The 19,104-nt window shown below is 55.7% G+C and overlaps 1 protein-coding gene across 1 annotated transcript in view; it reads left to right on the top strand.

Annotated features, from left to right (window-relative positions):
* The window catches only part of ARHGEF17 (Rho guanine nucleotide exchange factor 17), a 55,877-nt gene that overhangs the window by 21,081 nt on the left and 15,692 nt on the right, over positions 1 to 19,104 (top strand). The window contains exon 2 of the mRNA XM_032356601.1: positions 16,109 to 16,186. Coding sequence (XP_032212492.1) covers positions 16,109 to 16,186 — 78 coding nt within the window. The remainder of the gene's footprint in view (positions 1 to 16,108; positions 16,187 to 19,104) is intronic.

Here is a 19,104-nt window from a genome sequence, read left to right as displayed (position 1 = left end):
GGGGCATTGCATGCCCACATACATCTTTGCTGTGTGACATTGGACAAGTCCCAGCCCTTCTCTGGACCTAAAGTATATACCTAGAATGTCGCTGAAGGGGTCTCAGGTATCACCGTGAACCCAGGGCTGACTGTGAGGGCGGTGGTGGCCGGCAAGCTGGCCAGCAAGTGGGGGCCATCCTGAGGGCAGGGACAGAGAGGCCGGCCATGGGTCCAGCACCCATTCAGTTGGGCTGAAGTGGAGGGGATTGGGGGATTGGCAGCAGAATTCACTGTGTTCTTGGAGTGGGCCGGTGGGAAGGCAGAGAGGGGTGGGCACCCATTTAAAAATACCCACTGCCGCCTGGCACTGCAGGCAGGGGTGGGGGGCAGGCCCTCTGCCAGCCCTCTGGGTCCAGAAATGCTGAGGGTTGCTGGGGCAGGCACACTGTCAGTTGTCTGACTGTGGACCCAGCCCAACCCAGCCATAGCTCTTCCTTGAGGTCCTCGTCCCCCCTCCATGAAGCAGGCATCCTTGTCCTCTCCAGGAGGAGAAATAGGGACAGACCACTCTCCCAGGAGCTAGTCCCAGTACTGTCCTGGACTTGCTCTGTGACCTGGGGCCAGTCCCTGTCCATTGGGGTCACTGTCCAGCAAAAGGGGCTACTGGACTTGCCTCGCATGTTTCTGCCATCCCTGGCCCTCACCCAGATTCCAGTTTGGATTAAAGCTGGGTAGGGGGAGGGCTTGAGGTCCTTGCCTCTTCCCCCTTTACAGATAGGGAAACTAAGGCGACAGAGGGGACCCTGACCTCTGCCCTGCCTTTGCTCTTCTTGGCTTTCTTGGGCCTCTGGACCTTCCTCCCTGCCCCCACAGGGCCTTTACCAACTCCCCACCCCCACTCCTGGGCCCCAGTGGTCAAATTCCAGGGCTGCCATTGCCGTGGCAACAGCCAGCTCACAGAGCCCCTCCTCTCAGGGATTCTCTACCAGGCTTTTGTCCAGGGAGGAGGCAGAAAGGGCCTCCCACCCCTAGGGGACTAGAGGGGTTGGGGATAGGGAGGAGATCAGACCCAGCTGGTTTCTCATTTGTTTTCCAAGGGAGAAAATGGAAAAGGCACAGAGTGCTGCCAGCAAATGCTACTCTGTTATCCCAGACACAGTAGGAGGGACAGAGATGGTCACCGGGGCTGGGACAAGAGAGCCACCCAGAAAGGGTCTTCGAAACTTAAGCTGGAGAATTGCCCCATGAAAGGATTTGGAATGGGAGATGGAAGATCCTTCCTAAGGTCACCACCGTCCAATGCTAAGGCTGCCTCAGGACTGAGGGGCCCATCCCATCTTGGGCTTTCTTCCAAGTAGACATGCCCCATCGTGGAAGGAGTTGCCATGGTACCCTTGGAGGGGGTGAACTCCTTGGCCCTGGGGTTATGCAAACAAGGATTGCCAGGGGAAGCCTACAGTGGGAGAGGGATGTTGCCCTCAACCTCTCAGATGACCTGCCTCCTTTTTTTTTAAGAGCTACCTATTTATTTTTTTAGAGGGAGAGAGCAAAAGAGAATGTGTGCGCACATAGGGGTGTGGGGGTGTGGGCAGAGAGTGAGGGAGAGAGAATCCCAAACAGGCTCCTAGCAGAGCAGGGAGCCAGGCCCGGGGCTTGATCCCATGACCCTGAGATCATGACCTAAGCCAAAACCCGGAGTCGGACACCAACCAACTGCGCCACCTGGGCGCCCTCGAGATCACCTGCCTTCTAAGGTTCTCTGGTTATTCATAACATGCCAGTGTTTATGGAGGGCTCTGTTCCAGGCACGATGCTAAGTAAGCCCTTTATATCCTGTATCGTATAGATGAAACTGGCACTGATATGGGCCTCCTGGAGGTTGGGGCGGCCGTCTGTGCCATGTGGTCTCTGGCTTTGCCCTCCTTCTTCCAGGGCTCCCACCCACTGTTAACTTCCAGGTGTGTGGCGTGTTTGCTTCCAGGCTTTTCTCCTTGCATATATGCACATATATATGCAGGTGTATATTGTATGTATGTATGCATACATCTTTCTCATGATGTGGTGATGGTGCAGTATGTAGACTTCTTGCTTCTTGCAGTTAATATCACACTGAACACTTCCCCCATGGCCCTTTAAAGAGCTCCCTAAGTGCACAACTCCCGCAGCCCTGTGGTCAGTTCCCACTGCTGTGGAGAAGGCAGTGTGAGCGTCCTCGTCCCCCTCTGCTGCTGCCGTCCCCTGGGCTGGAAGGCAGCCCCTCTCCTGCACAGTGGAACAGATGTGGACAGACATTTTGACCCCGGGGGATCCCGTGGGCACAGACCCTGTCACCATGAGACCTTGAGTCCAGTCCTTAGCTTCTCTGGGCCCATCTCCTTTTGTGTAAAGCAGGGTAATAAAAGGGCCCACCTAGGAGGTCTGCCTTCAGGTTAAAGTAACTTTGGGTAAGCAGCACACAGGAACTGCTTGTGAGAGATGAACTCCTGTTTGTCTGCCATTGCTCTCTTCCCGACCTCGGGCACTGCAGGTCACCGACAGAGGGCAGGATTTGGGCCCCAACCTCACTGCCTTTATCTTGAGAACCTGAGCAAGTTATGACTCCTCACTGAGCCTTGGTTCCCCCCCTGAGATGCTCCAATGAGATTAGGCCCTACCAGCGTTCTGTAAACAGCGAAGTGCTGGGTGGGGCCACTTACTACTATCAGGGTCAGGAGAACATGGTTGCAACCGCAGAGGCTGAAGGTGCTCTGAGGAGGAGGGGAGTCGCCAGATCTGGGGTATTAAGACAGCTTCCCGGAAGTGGTAGTCCTGGTCTTGGGGCTTTGGGACAGTGGAGCCTTGGCCTGTCTCTGGCTGACTTTCAGCTCTGAATCCTGTTGCGTGTGCGTGTGCACACCCACGTGCATGCATGCACACACGGGTGACTGTGGCGGCTCAGACACTAGGACTGGTCACTAATTGTCGATCCTGAGCAGCAAGGCTTGGAAGTTGAGGCTGCTTCTGGTCAGCCCAAGGTAGGGGCCACTTCTACCAATGTGACCCAGACCCAGTGACAGCCCTCTGGAGGCTGGGGTAGAGGGATTGGTGGGCAAGTCTTGTTTGTTTGTTCCCTGTCCCGGGCAGTTCGATCACCCTCAGCTTAGCTGGTATGATGGGAGGGTCTTCTCTGAGCTGGTCTAGGTTGAGCCAGGGCACCCAGGGCTTACTTTAGAGCCAGAGAGACACTGATGGGTTGAACTTGCTCCTCTCCTGGGGTGTCCCCTGGATCTTGGACTAGGGTAGGGGTAGGGAAGATGGGGGCCACGATGCTGCGAGTAGGTTGGGCCCCTTTGGACCAGATTTAGTGCAAAAGTCCCAAGGGCCCAGTTCTAGCCTCAGCTGACTGCCTACTGCCCTGGGGGTCTCAAGACACTCTCCTCTCTGAGCCTCAGTGCCTATCCATAAACTGAGAAGGAATGGACCTTTCTCTGGCTCCCTCCTTTATAAGGAAAGCTGGAACGTGGGCATTCTAAGCTTGCGGTGCACGTTCATAACGCTGAAACTTACTTTCATTCATTCACTTATTCACGAATATGTACTGGGTACTTACTCTGGGCCAGACTGTTCTAGGCACGGATACTGAAATCCGCGAGATCCAAAGGAGAGGGATTACCCCTCCTTGTTCCAGCAGCATCCACACCTAGAACAGGTCAGATTCGTAGGTTGGTAGGAGCTGATGACACCTCAAACTTCCCTCAGCCTTTGGTGGTTTGAATATAATTTCTGGCACCATTGTAAGTGGGGAAGATTGCCTCTGTCTGCTCAGCTTTGAGAGCCCCCAGGATCATATCTGCAGCTCAGACAGGCCCTGCTCCCTCCTCCCTGCCTCTCAGCTCCCTGGGGCTCTGGCCTGAGGCTGGCCTGGCCTTTCCCAGGGTGCCTGGCCCACAGCCCAGTGAGTCATCTTCCGCTCTAGAGCCAGGACACCCCATCCCACCCCGAAGGCACACACAAATGGAGCCCCACCCCCTCCCTTCCCCCAGCTTGTGCCTGGGTCCGAGAGAGGGAGGGAGCAGGAGGGTCTGGAAACAGACACTGGATAACTTCCTTTCCCACGATCCCTCACCCCAGCTTCCCTGCAAGCTGGAGAACTGGGTGGAGGCAAGGGAAGGGAGCCCTCCTTCGCAGAGCATCTACTGGGCAGCAGGTGTTCACCCTCATTTTCCAAGTGGGGAAACTGAGGTCAAAGGGAAGGGATGTTTGCAACAGCTAGAAGGTGGCAGTGCTAGGGCCAGACCATCTGGCCCAAATCCCTGTGGTGGTCTCTGCTGAGCAAGGTTTAGACATCCTGAATGAGACAGTTTCTGGAGCTGGGAGGGGAGGGCTCTGGGAGGTGACCTCATGACCTCATACACAGGTTCTGAGCTAGGACTGGGACCATGGGCCAGACCACTATTGTGGGCACAAGTGTGCACAGGGTTGGGTGGGTGTATTTCCTGGGAGCTACGGCTGCCAGATTTAATAAATCCTACTCTAAGGCTTCATTCAATTCCCAGTGGTGTCCTTGCCCCCAACCCCTGGCCTCCAAGAGTGGGCCAGCCTGGCCCCTCAGACTCAGATGTGGGACCTAGAAGATCTGGGCTTCAGTTTCTCTGCCTGAAAAGTACAGATGACAAACCGAGCCCCTTGGGCCCTGGAGATGAGGCAATTCAGAGCATATTAGCTGGTCAGGAGGTGTTTTTCACATCCTTTGGGGTCTCTCCATCCACCTACTTCCCTCACCCCCCACCTCCCGCTTCCGCCCATTATCCTTGATGTTAAGAAACTCTTCTTTTCCAAGCTGGAAGGTCCAGCTGTATCTTCTCGAAATTAAGTGGGTATGGGGGAGGGCAGAGAAGAAGAAAGGGAAAAAAAACCCCGAATGAAAAAAGACCAGTTAAATTTAAACCACATGCACCGCAGCTCCTGCCATGCAGGCCTCTGCTGCCATCTGGGGTTGTCTGCTGGAAGTGCAGTTCTGGAGGCCCAGCTCTCTCACTGAAGCCTGGTGCCTGAAATCTAGGAGGATGGGCAGGCTGTCCACTGGCTCTCAGGCGTGGCCTCACTTACACACCTCCTTTAAGGAGCATGGTGAGGAATCAGAGCCCACCTGAACCCTCCTTCCTTCCCCAGGAGGAAAGGATCCCAGAGTGTGGAGTGACACTGCTAAGTTACGGAGCAAGTCAGTCGTTTGACACGCATGTATTGTGCACCTAGTGTGGGTCAGGGGCACAGCTGTGAACACAGAGAGTCCTGGGCTCTGCCCTTTGGATCCTACTGGGGGAAAGGGGTGCCGTGGACACAGACCTTCCTCTTGTTTCCATCTCTCCTATTATTGCCAGTCATCCAAGGAAGAGAATACAAACCGTCACCATCTATTTCAAGGTGTCGTGCATTTGGCTTGATTCATTTATGTGCTCTGTGACCTTGAGGAAGTCACTTGCCTCTCTGTTAGGCTGATTATTTGGGGCCAGATCCCAGCTTTGCCAAGTCCCAGTTTTGCCACATCCAACTTCTTGACCTCAGGCACGTTGCTTCAGTTCTTGAAGCCTTTGTTCAGTCATTTGTGAAATGGAGGTAATAGTTATACGTAACTTAGAGGATTGGTGTGAGGATTAAATGAGATAATACATGAGAAGCAGCACCTCACTGGATGTGAGCTGGTAGTAAAAGTCAGACCCCACCAAGGGTGTGGGGAGTGCACTTCCCTCCTGGAGGTCCAGGAGGGGGTCAGGAGTGCAGTGGGGGGAGGCGTTTCTTCTGGGTTGAGTAGTGGCCAGCATGGTTCATCAGCCAGAAATCGGGCCTGAGCCCCCAGCACAGGGAGTGAGAGCTGCCACCTCGAATTTCCGTCAGCCAGCAGGGTCAGTTTCTAGAAGGTGATCTTCTAGTGCTGCTGGGACGAGGGCTTCCAGCTAGACTCCTCTAGGCCAGTAGATGAAATCTAGGTCTGTGCAGAAATCATCCCCTTGCTTCCCTTCTCCCTTCAGGACATTAAGGACCCTGGGTTCTTAGCCCAGTTCTGCCACTTCCTGGCTTCACCTGGCTTTGTTACTCCTTTGAGCCTCAGTTTCCCCAGCTAGGTAGTTCCCACTCAGTCTTAGTGACTGGGCTGGAATCCCCTTGGAGGCTTCCTTGCTCAGAGACCTGGCAGTGCATGAGAGCATCTGGGTGGGACCTTAACTGGGCGGTCAGCTCCTACACACGGCCTCTGCCTATGGCCTGGGCTTCCACCCAGCGCGGCAGCCTGGTTCCGGGAACAAGGGACCTGAGACAGCAAGGTGGAAGGACGTGCATGGCATTTTTATGGCCAAGCTTTGGATATCACATGGTATTGCTTTTTGCTGTCTTCTGCTCACCGAGGCAGTCACAGAGGTCACCTGGTTGCAAGGGGGAGGGGACCCAGGCCTCAGCAGGCTACGGAATAGTGTCAGTAGCACACTAAAAGAAGAGTAGGCGGCACGGAGAATACTGGGGTAGCTGTCTTCGGGAAGTACCAGATGCCACACCTCCCCGGGTGGCTCTGCGGATAAGATGCGACAGCGGTGTTAAGTACTAGGCTCGTCCCCGGCACATGGTGAATGCTCAGGAAACAACAGCTATGGCTGCTTTTGATTATCATGGAAGTGGCCTTCGCTGTTCACCTCTGCCACAGAACCACACGGACCGTCTCCCCGCGATGGGCTGTGTGGTCATGTGGTGACGGACCGCTGGCAGGTATACACAGACACGTGGACAAGTCCACACAGATGGAACACACGTCATGTCACTCACAGGCCCACCTAAGCAGAGCAGCGGCCTTCCCATGGCAGGAAGGACCTGAGGCCCCTTTGGCCCTCGATCTCTCCTTCCCATTCTCCAGAATTCTGGGACCCAGCCTGAGCAGCAGTCTCAGGGGAGCCCTGTGGTTTGGACACTGCCTGGGAACTCTGTGAGGCCTTGGGAGGCGGCTCCTTCTGGAAGAGAAGGTCTACAGGGGACAGGCCATGACCTGGGAAGGCAGGACAAAGGGACAGATGATGGGAAGAAGCAGGAAGGGGTCTCAGACAAGAGCAAATGGAGAGACCGAGACCCCAGGAAGGGAAGTGGCTTGTTGAAGGTCACATCGCCACCAAGTGGTAGAACCAGGATGTGAGCCCAAGCGGTGGCCTCAGAGCCTGCTCTCCATTTCTGTGCCAAGTAGTCCCTCTCTTGGAACTCTGGTCTCAGTGATGAACCTGAAGCCCCAGGAGCGCAGCACCATCAGGGAAATGACTAGCCCAGCAGGTCGGGGACACCCAGCACTAGTCCACACCGGTGGAGATCAGTGGGGTCAAGAACATGAGACGGTCCATCTGGGTCATTAGCCAGGGCTTGGTTTCCAGGGAAGAGGATTCTCCCTGATCCCAGCATGGCCTGTTGATGCATTTTGTCTTCCACCAAAACCACCCTGGGTCAGGAGAACCTTTTTACATCATTATCTCAGTACCAGTGAGGCCAGAGAAAGGCAGTTCAGGCAACTAGTGCACTGGGGAGGCAGGGGGGAGGCCAGGCTGAGCGCATGAATGAGGCTGGAGGGGTGGTGGAGAAGAGCTGTCCTCTCAGAGGAGGGGGTGGGTTGCAAAATATGGACCCTGCAGGCCGCTACCTAAGCATCACCTTTTATCACTTAGGTGACTGCGCTGAGGCTCAGTTTCTTTGTTTGTAAAATAGAGGAGAAGCAATAACGGAGCCCTTGATGTAGTGTTGCTGTGGGGATTAAAGGAGCCAGAGCTTGGAAAACAACGGTGGGGGGGTGACACCCGAAAAGTATTCCAACAACATTAGTGATGGTGAGGATTCTAAGATTATGGCGCTCCCGATCTGTGTGGGCAGCTCTGGGGTCCAGACTCTCTGTGGCAGATACTTAGATAGAGCTGTGCAGATAGGAAAGGCTGGAAACCCTTCCCCACCCCACAGGAGTCTAAGGAGACCCGCTGCCCCGGAATCTGAATTGCCTTTGTCATTTCTTTTTCACTTCCTCTCTTCCCGTTTAGACTGTGGTGCCCAGCAGGGCACGGATCGCTTTTCTTCCCTGTAAATCTGCAGCATAGTGCTTGGTACCTGGGAGGTACTCAGTAAATATTTGTTGAAATAATCAACAAATGAATAAAATAAAAACTCCATGAATTACTCATCCGTGGAACCATGTGTTTGCGCTTCCACTCATGTGTTCATTTGTAACATACATCGTTCTGCTCACCCGTCCATTCCTGCATTCACCTATCATCCTACCATCCTTTTACTCAGTCAGCCCGTACTCATCACCCATCCGTCTGTCCATCCATACATCCTATCTCATCCCCGGCTGCCAGCTGGTCCAGCACTAGCTGCAGGACGAAGTGGGCCCGAGTGGGCAAGAAGTCTTGGAGGAGGTCTTGGTGGGGCTCATAGTGGGAGGTGTGTCCAGAGGCAGGAAAACAAGGTATCAGGCTTCTTTGAGAGATGGGGAAGTGTCAGCTGACTGACTGGAGGGAGGGAGAGTTAGGTGTTCCCCAGGACCAGCAGAAGGGTGGTTCCACCCAACTGGGGTGCCCAGCCTGCTTCTCCTACAGGGCGCGGTGGTGTGGCAGAGCAGAGCCCTTTGTCCCTCCCTGCCTCTCATCTCCCCTGGCCTAAGGAGGACGGGAGCTGCTTGGTGGGAGGAGGGTGGTGTATGTGTCGCAGTTGGGTGTGGGGTACGGACAGGAGAGGAGGGCCCTTACCAGGCACGTCGTACGCTTGTAAAAACAATTCCGAGCCAGACCCACTCCAAGCAACTGTAGATACCCAAAAGGAAAAGAGACGTCAGCGCCTAAAAGGAGGGTTCAGTTCAGCCAAACAAAAGAACCAGACCTGCACGGGGTGCTCTGGGCATACGTGGTGTCCCCAACACGCATCCGGGCTGACCTCACCCTGAGGGGCTCCGATGCCTTGCTGTTGTGGGAATGATCCTTGGACACCCCAATTCAGCAGCTGTGTGCTCCTGTTCCTTCTCTCAGCTTCCTTTCATTCCCTCACCCCACCAGCTCCCCTGTTGCCATGACAACAGGCTTGGATGTAATTAGCCATCTTTAATGAAGCAGCAGCAGCAAGCAGGGCCTCTGCGCCAAGCCCTGCCCCCTTCTTTAGGGCAGCGGCCTCCCGTGAACTCTGCTATCTGGGCACCCACGTGCCTCTGGATTTCTTGACCTCAGGAGGTTGTTCAAACCCCACCTCCTCCAGGACGGCCTCCCTGAATACCCCTAACTACCCCCTACCCCAGGCACAGATGACTCCCTCTGCTGAGTCCTGTATATTGTCTGGCAGCTCCTGGATGCCAGCCAGAGTGGTTCATCTGTGCAGGGCCTGGTCCTGCTAAAGTGAGTGAGGGCATAGACATACTTATACTAATAAGTCCAAGCTATGCACAGCCCCCCAGCTGCTCAGGGGAGATGAGGCCCCAGGTCACATAGCTGGAGACAGGGTCAGATGGGGGAGGAGGTGCTGAGAGAAAACTAAAGGTGAGTTAAGTAGCCACCATGATCAAGCAATGGGCTAGAGATGGGGCGCTCGAATCATGGCCCTCCTGCTAGTGTGGGATTATCTTTGAGACCTGGCTATTTAGATTTCCCCAGGGGGTGTGTCCATCCTCTGTGCTTAAATCATCACTCCATCTTCAACTGGTCTGGTGGTTCCAAACCCTCCCCCAACATGCCCAGCCCCCAGGGAAGTCCATAATCCAGCCCATAGAGATGGTAAGAGGGAGCTGCACTCATTGGATTTCTTGGTTCAATCTAGAGGTAGAGGAGAGCTGGGGGCCCTCCTGGGGGACCCTTGTTCTGCCTCCCAGGGGTAGGAGGGGCTTGGCCAGGACCTGTGCCCTAGGATGGGATGTGGCCAGGCAGGCTCTAGGCCTTGAAGGCTCTGTGCTGCCAGTGGACGGATTGCGCCCCCCCGCCCCCTCCCCGCCAGAGTTTCAGGTCTATAAAGAGGGGTGTGTGTGTGTGTGTGTGTGTTTCAGTGTGGGGGGGTTGAGAATGTGCATTTCCAGCACATTCCCTCGGGGTCCACAGGGCCTGCCCTTTGAGAACCAGTGTCATAGAGGGACCAGCAAGGGTGTAAGTGCAGAGGACACACTCACACTTCCGTTCATTCTTTCACTCAACAAGCTCGCACAGCTCGCACAGGCGTTACCCTGGGCCAGGCCCTCTCAGAACACAGGGGAGGGGGCAGCACACACTTAGCTAGCCTCTCTTAGGAGTCAGGCTCTGCCCCCTCGTGCAGCCTCACTTCCCTGGGAGCCACCTCACTGCCAGGTAGGGTCATGCCTCTTTTCTCTGGCTGCTCTCTCTTGGAATTCTCTGTGCCTGTTTTCATTGTTGACTACTTTGGGATTGTCTGTTGGGAAGTTAAAATTCAAGTGTTGGACATTTTGGATCCTCTGAGGAAGCCAGTGCTGTTGGGCCCATGTCCTGCCCTCTCAGGAGAGGAGAAGGAAGAATTCCCTTCTATGGGGAATGTGGGGCTGTGGGGTGTTGATTCACCTGATTCAGGGCTGAACAGGGGAAGGTGGCAGGAGGCTGTAAGGGCCAGCAAGGGGTTGATCCTGTGCCTTGGGGCTGCCAGGGAAGATTCCTGAGCAGGAAATTACAGGGTTTGCCTCCCTGTTATGACTGCTCAGTGTGGGGGGGGAAGGGAGGGGTAAGAGTTATTGAAGTTTTGTATATTAGCCAACATATGTGCAGAGTGCTGTGGTTTACAAAGGGCCATGGACCCTGCCCTTAGGGGACCTACAGTGTCCCTGGAGGAGATGGCCATCAACCTAGCAATTGTTCAAATGTGTAATTACAAACTATGGTATTTGGTTAAGAAAAACAGAGAATCTTTGAGAGTGCAGAGCAGGTGCATCTGGCCTGATCTGAGGACCAGGGAGGGCTTCCTGGGGGAGGTGACAATCACACCAAGATTCATCTTAAAGGAAAAGCAAAAACACTGCTAGGAGAGAGCCTGGTCTGTTTCTAAGAGTTAAAACAGAAGTGGTTGGAGCATATCAATCAAGGCGGAGAAAGGGAATGAGTGGACTAGCTTGGGTGATGGGTCAGAAGGTGTCCACTGTGCCAGAAACCCAGCAGAAAGCAGGTTTGAGGGAGGGCATCAGGAGATAGGTGAGTGTCGGAGCCCTCAGTGCACTGAAGAAGCATAAAGTTAGCCAGCCCAGAGACACAGCAGAGGGACCCCCAGTGAGCTGCAGAGTCCCCTGGTGGGTGGTGGAGGCTGGTACAAAAACAAAGCTCATACTGCCCCTACTCCTGATTAAATGGGTCTGGGATGCGTTCTGGCATCGCCTGCAATTTGAGGACCAGGTCCTGTTGATCATGCTTGGATACATTCTGGAGCATCATCTGGTGATGGTGGTAGGGATTGTAAATGCCTGAGCCGCCCGCCCCCCCCCACCCCGCCCATGCTGGGGGCGTGGGTGGAGAGAACTAGGGCTGGAATCCACTAGGACTGTCTCAAGTATAGACACAAGTCAACTGGGTGGGGTGGGAGTATGCATGACTCAGGGTGGGCCCTTTCTGCTATCAGGCCCTAATGCTCTGCACCCCCCCTCCCAAGGGAGGACAGTGTCAGTTTCCAGGGATGTACATGTATGCTCATCCCTAAATATGTGTGCCTGTTTGTGCCTGGTTCTAGTTGTGTGAACCGGAAGCATGTGCCACCGTGCAGCACTGGGTCGGGTTCATGTGTGTCCGGGCTCAGGTCTGTATGGGACTCTGTTGATTGTGCACTTGGCCCCCATCCACACCCGTATACAAACCAAGGCCAGAGGACAGGTTTCCATGTATATGGGCCTGTTCAGTGTAGGTCCGTGCATGCCCGGTTGGGTACAGGTGTGGAAAAAAGGCCCATGTCTCCCAGTGTACTGGCCTTTGTCGACTGGTGTGCGCCAACTTCTGTCCTCTGAGGGGGATGGGTCCGCAAGGGGAGGCTGAGGCGTGCGGGAGCGGCGGGGGCGAGGTCCTGCGGCCCTCAGCGTGTTGGGGGAGACCCGGCTGCGCGGAAAGGGAGCGGGCGGAGCGGGGAGGGGGGGCACGGGGGGCGGGGACTCCCCTCCGCTCCTCTCCGCTCCCCTCCCCCCGCGCCAGCGGCGCGGAGCGCGCCAGGCTCGCCCAGCGCACTCGCGAAGCGGAGGAGGCAACAGCGCCGCCGCCCGGGCCGACGCGATCAGATCCGCGCTGGAACTGACACCGCGGAGGCCGGGCTGAGCCCCTGGAGGGAGCGACGGTGGGAGAGAGGGGGCCCGCCGTCCCCCGCCGCCCCGGCACCCCCGCCCTGGCGGCGGCCCGGCCGCATGCTTCAGATGGTGAAGACCCTGGCCCAGTTCACCATTGCGCTGGAAGACATGCGCGATCTGGGCTCGGCCACCGCCTCCGGGGAGCCCGCCGGGAGCAGTGGTGCTGACGCTGAGGAGCCTGGGGAGGCCCAGGTACGGGGAGGGGGAGACACAGTCAGGGCCCTGGGCCAAGACCTAGAACCCAGCGCAAACGGGTCTGGGGGAGGCATGGGTAGATGCCAGGGCACAGGACCGGGAGCTTGGATCAGGCACAACAGCTGCCCGGCCGTAGGACTGGGGGCTCAGAGACTAGTGATGGGGGCAGGGATGGTGCGTCTGGCAGGGTGTTGAGGTTTGGTGGTACCAGAATGCAAGCTTGGGATGGCAGAAGGGCTGGCAACCTCAACTGGGGTGTGGGCCTGTATCCTGAGACCCAGCCTTGGCAAGGCCTAGTGGTACCTAGTGCGTGATATGTGTCAGGGTGTAGGCAGAGACCGGCTCCGGAGGTATCCTGGGTTCACAGGCTCCGGAAGGAGAGGTTTCATCAGCCTCTTGCCGGCAGACCTGCAGCAGTCTCCAGGTGTATGTGTGTGCGCGGGGGATGGGGCATTGGGAGTAGCTGATCATGCTCCTGCCTTGCCATTCTCTCCCTGCCATTGGACCTGCTGGGCCTGGAAGCTGTCATGCTGTGGTGGCAATGGTGGTGTCCCCATTCCTGGCTCCGTGCTCTTCTCCTCTGGGGGAAGAGGAGGGAGAGGCTTCCAGGGGCTGTGTCTGTGCCTTTGTGTGTGTCTCTGGGCCCTGTCTCTCATTGTCCTGCTCTCCTCGGCTCCCGCTGGGCCTCTGGTTCTGTCTTCCTCACCATGCTGTGCTGTGTGTGATGTGTTTCTCCCCACCACCTGACATCTCTGGGCTGAAGGCCCTGGTTCTCAGCTAGGTGACTTGGCCACATTTCCTTTTGGTCTCTTTGCAGAGTGTCTGGCCTTTATGGCTTCTCCTGTGTACATGTGTCTCTGTCTTCATGCTGTGTGCAGGGTCTGAAGCTTTGGGTCATGATGTCCCAATCACACTGGTAGGAGAGGCCCCCCTCTGTCTTCCTGCTGTATCCCTCCAGCCCCCCTCCCTCTCCCACTTCTGCACCCCCCGTAGTAAAGGTCTGAGGATGGGGCTGTTGAGGGGTGACGGGCTCTGGGGGGGAGGCTAGGCCCCTGGGGGAGGCTAGGCCTACAGGGCTGTCCCGCCCAGAACAGGTGGGCCTGCTGATCTGCTTGACAGCTGCATCGCTCCGCTCCTGCCTCCCCACCCCCACGTGCACTCACACCCGTGTCTGGGCACGTGCAGAAGGGCACTCCGTGCAGTGACAGGGAGCTGGCCTTAATTTCCATGCCTCTACCTGACAGCTGAGTGACAGCCCACTGTGCTTTCAAGCAGGAGGAGGCTGCGAAAGGCGGGTGTTGCAGCGTCAGCCTCCCTGCGTGAGTTACCCCAGCCCTCTGTGCTGGCAGGGCCAGCCCCAGCCCTGCCTCCCTCAGGAGGCCTCCCTGCCTGCCCATGACCCTCAGCCCTGGGCCTAGCAGGGCTGGGCTCAGGGAGTGGAAGGGGGAGGGAGGCTGTGCCCCTCAGGGCCGAGCCTGGCCCGGTTCTTCTCTCAGGGAGCTCCATGTGGGGCAGGGAGATGGATATAGAAGAGCCATTTTGCTGAGGCAGAGTAACAACACTGAAGACCCAGCATGAATGGAGGGAGCTGCCCCGCTTCCCAGCTCCTTGCTTTCACAGTACGGGAGGAAGACATTATTCATTCCATTTCATAGGAGAGAATGTGGGAACCTGCGACAGTTACCCAAGGTCACAGAGCTCATGAGGGTCCAGCTGGGGACCCTGTGGCCGGTGGCTGGTCAGTCAGTGTGGGCAAGAACTTGGGGTGTTTGGGCCCTAAGACTCAGTATGAGGTGGCTAAAGAAACTCGGATCAGGGTGCTCACTGGTGGCTCAGTCAATTAAGGGTCCGGCTTTTGTTTTCAGTTCAGGTCATGATCTCAGGGTCGTGAGATTGAGCCCCACATCAGGCTCTGTGCTCAGTGGGGAATCCACTTGAGATTCTCTCTGCCCTCTCCCTCTGCCCCTCCTCCTGCTCTCTCATATGAGTGCACTCTTTCTCTCTCAAATAAGTAAATCCTTAAAAAAAAAAAAAAAATAGACTCGGTCCCCACTCTGCCAGTCACTAGCTGTGTGACCTTGGGCAAGTCAGTCACCTCTCAGACTTGACTACCTTGTCTATAAAGTGGAGATGATGACACCTGCGAGTGTGAGGCAGAAATGAGGCCATATCTGTGAGTGCTGAGAGGGCTCTGGGGGACAAGGGGAGGACTGAGCATCTGGGCCTTTCCTTGGGAGGCCCTTCTGGCCTTTGAGGTTCTCCCAAACTCTCCTTCCTAGGGTGGGCCCAACTGATGTTCCCTCCTACTAGAAGCTGCCCTGGTGTTTTAAGGGCCTTCGAATCACTGAGGGTAGATGACCTGACTATAACTGGGGGCTCTGAGGCAAAGCCCAGTGGCTTGTCACCCATCAGAGCAAGCAGCTGGTGGGGGTGGGGCAAGGCCAGTCTCCTCCCCTCCCTCAAGGGAGAGCCATTCGCACCACCCCCACCTGTGAGTTCCTAGCACAGGAGCCTACTTTTCTAAGCATGTCCCATTGTTGACAGGTTTGGGGACAGACCTGACCCCAAATCCCCAAGTCAGAGGGAGGGGATCATCAGATGAGTATACCATCTGGTGAAGGCTTCCTGGAGGAGTGGGCCAAAAGTATAGGAACTGGTGGCAAGGGGCAGTAGGTAGGTAATAGGTAGATAAGCTGAGGTCCAGGGAGTCAGACACAGAGAAGGCATCCTCTGCCTGGCTTCTAGCAAAGCTTTCCCACAGAATAGGGGCTGCCCTGTCAGGGCAGGATGGACACCCTATCCCTGGAGGGGCAGGTGCAGAGTCTGGTTGACCCTCAGGGACTCCGTACTGTAGATCATCACATGCTTAGGATGGAGGCCTTAGCTCCTGGGCCTCCTTTCCCCCATCCTTAAAATGGGAAGAAGAACATCGTCTATCTCACAGGGTAGTCAGGAGGATGAAATAATGATATGCTCAGAGCTGGTGTGGAGTAGGGCTCAGTTAACCTGTTTTTACTGAGAGAATGGATATCCAACCTTGTCTGAGAGTGGGTGAACCCTGCCCCAACCTGGCTGTGTGACCTTTGGCACTGATGTCACCTTTCTGAGTCACCTTTTCTTCATCTGTGGCAGGAGGCCACAGTCTCCTCTCTCAGGAATGGTGTGAAGCCCAGCCTGGTAGGGTCTCACCCCGTAGCACTGAGCCTGAAGGAGGGGTTTTTGGAGTTGGCAGCTGGGGTGGGGGGTGGCCTGGAGGCATCTTCCTTTGCCAAGGTAAGAGGTTATTGGTTGTTTTGAGTCCTTTTTAGGAGCCCATTGGGTAACCTCGAAGTGAACAGGAGATCACCATTTCTGCCAGCAGCCATGGGGTGGTGGTGGAGGAGTAAGGGGCACACCCTGGAAGGGGGGCATTTGAGATGTGGGGGGAGGGTGCCCCCTGCATGGGGAGCGTGTGAGCAAGTTCTGGCAGAGTGGAGGCCCATGGTGCTTTGGGGTAATAGCCAGCAGCCCTGGATGGTGGGAAAGCAGTCTTCGAAGGCCAGGCAGAGGAAGAGGGTGGGCTCTTTGGGTCATTGTGCCTGCGGGGGGTGGGGTCTGAGGGGAACAAGGCATGCTCACCCTCTGCCTTCTGTCCCCCAAGGACATGCGGAAGCACGTGACCATGACCCTGCTGGACACGGAGCAGTCGTACGTGGAGTCTCTGCGCACCTTGATGCAGGTGAGGCTCGAGGCTATTAACCAGGCCCCTGAGAGTGGCCGTTCTGAGTCTAGGAGGCTGTCACACACATGGGAAAAAAGCCATTTTTATGGACGGGATGGAGGCTGGAGACGAGAGAGGAATGACCCTGGGATACATCATCCCTCTGTGGAGAAACCCCCCTCCCCCATCGTGTGACTACCCCAGAGGAGGAAGCCCCTGCCAGGGTCGGGGAGAACATGGAGGGGACTTAATAAGTCCAGACAAGCCACCCAATGGCAGGTGCTCCCTCCTTTTACTGTCCTGCCACCTCCCCCTGGCAGCCCTGGGCCTGAGCTTAGATCTGTGCCCCTGCCCACGGTAGCCCCATCCATTTTATTCATTGACTGGGAAAATGATCATTGAATGGAATAAAATGCTGGGCACCTGCTGTGTGCCAGGCCCCAGCCCAGGAATAGGAAGCATAAGGATGAGTAAGAGAGGCAAGCCGCTGCCACAGGATCTCATCGTCCCATTGGGCACAGAGTTGAGTATATGTTCATTCTCAAAGCATTGAGGGGCCACCTGTGAGATGAGGGGGTCAGGGAATTTTCCCTGGAGGACAAGCTGGCTTCCTCCCTACCTGTCTTGGCAATAGGAACAGCACGTGCAAGGTCACGTAAAGAGAGGCCAGCATAGAGCACAAAGGGTTGGCCCTCTGCGGATGCAGGGGGCCACATGGTAGAGGCCTTGACTACCAGGAAGAAGGTTTGGACCCTACCAGGGGCCCTGGAGAGTCAGTGAAGGGCTTTGAGCCGGAGGTGGATGTCATCTCATTCATGCTTTACATAGTCTGTCTGACTGCTGGGAAGGTGGATAGCCAAGGAGGGCAGCCACTGAGGGTGGGTGAGGGAGGAGAGGCCAGGACCAGAGCAGAAGCCACAGGGAAGGAGCATCGGGACAGACACTCAGGAAGTGGACTGATCAGGCCAGGCCTGGTAGCTGGTCGGCTGTGGGATGAGGCCTGGACTTCTGGTCTGGGTGATGGAAGCACTGTAGGAGCCCCACACGTGAAAGCTGGGGTGAGATGGCCAGATCAGGTTCTGATGGGGGAGAGCCCCCAGCTCAGGGTGCACATGTAGGCCTGGGGCCCAGGACTAAGAACATGGATCCCAGCTGAGGGGGCCTGGCCTTGGTAAATTCACTCAAGCCATCTAGGCAAACCGAGAGCAAAGAACAGAAGGTAGAGCCCTGGAAACATCCAGAGTGTACATTCATTTACTCCACAGATCCGCAATGAGCATCTTCTGGGTGCGGACCGTGTTCTTGGTGAGGGTTCAGCAGAGAGCATGAGTGATGAGGTCCTGTCTCCTAGAGCTCATGGTCTCCGGCAGACACGGACAGTAACCAGCCAGGCAAGCCGCACGTGAGGACAGATGCAGGTTCACAAGTGTGCCGAGGGTGTATCCGTGACAACTGAGTATTGTCCAGCCAGAGAAGGGAGGAAATTCTGACATGTGCCACAACATGGGTGAACCTCAAAGACACGAGGCTAAACCGAAGTGAGCCAGTCACAAGAGGACAGATACTGTATGACTGCACTTCTGTGGGTCACCTAGGATGGCCAAGTTCATAGAAACAGAAAAGTCCAATGGTGCTTGCCAGGGCCTGGGGGAGGGGAAGTGGAAGATAGTGTTTAATGGGTATGGAGTTGTGGTTTGGGAAGATGGGAAAGTTCCAGAGGGTGTTGGGGATGATGGTTCCACAGCAACGTGAAGGTTTTTAATGTGAGTGTACTAACTGTACTTAAAAATGATTGAAATCGGGGTGCCTGGGTGGCTCAGTGGGTTAAAGCCTCTGCCTTTGGCTCAGGTCATGATCTCAGGGTCCTGGGATCGAGCCCCGCATCAGGCTCTCTGCTCAGCGGGGGAGCCTGCTTCCCTTCCTCTCTCTCTACCTGCCTCTCTGCCTACTTGTGATCTCTGTCAAATAAAAAAATCTTAAAAAAAAAAAAAGATTGAAATCGGCAAGTTTTATGGTGTTTATATCATTGCTTTTATTTTTTTATTTTATTTTTAAAAAGATTTTTATCTAGTTATTTGAGAGACAGAGACATAGTGACGGAGATAGTGAGAGAGAGCAAAAGTAGGGAGGAGAGAGAGAAGCAGGCTTCCCACTGAGTAGGGAGCCCAATTCAGGGCTCGATCCCAGGACTCTGGGATCATGACCCGAGCCGAAGGCAGAGGCTTAACCCACTGAGCCACCCAGGCGCCCCTGGCCTAGGAATTCTAGGAGGGAGGCTGCCTGCCTGCCCTCTTACCATCACGTTGCTTTTTTATATTAAAAATAAGCACACAGTGGCTCTCCCTTTCCCCCTGCTTGGGTTTCCTCTCCCGCTGTGTCTCTCTTTGTCAAATAAATAAATAAAATCTTTTTTAAAAAATAAAGAAAAAATAAGCGCATGGAAAGAGATCATAGAACGGGGCCTGCCCTGGTGTCACAGGCCAGGGAGGGCTTCTCTGAGGTTGGGGTGTTTAGCGGAGACCTGAAGGATAGGCAAGCATTAAGCAGCAGGAGAGCCTGGAGGGCACCCTTCTGGCAGTTGGGACAGCGGGAACAAAGGCTGGAGGCTGGAGAAAACCTGGAGCAGTTAGCCCTGGAGAGGTGGCCTGGGTGGCTGCTGTGCAAGGCGCTGGGACACAACTAGAATGCCATCTTTTAGCGAAGTCCTTGGCCGCTAGGCGGTGGTAGTCATGCAGGGGTAGTCATGTGGGGTCCTTTGGAGTCTCCTGGGTGGGAGTTGAAGGCATTGGGGTCAGGCAGTCCAAGGTTTGAGTCACTCGCTTCCCTGCTGTGTGATGCTAGCCTAGTCCCCTTGCTTCTCTGAGCCTCGGTGCTTTTGTGTGCAGAATGTGACTGTCACACCCGGGTCCTGGTGCTAAGGTGCAGAGGTAACAAAG

The sequence above is a fragment of the Mustela erminea genome, chromosome 9, assembly GCF_009829155.1.
Source record: "Mustela erminea isolate mMusErm1 chromosome 9, mMusErm1.Pri, whole genome shotgun sequence".
NCBI lineage: Eukaryota > Metazoa > Chordata > Mammalia > Carnivora > Mustelidae > Mustela > Mustela erminea.
The sequence above is the reverse complement of the archived record's forward strand: the minus strand, read 5'-3'. Positions and strand labels throughout refer to the sequence as shown.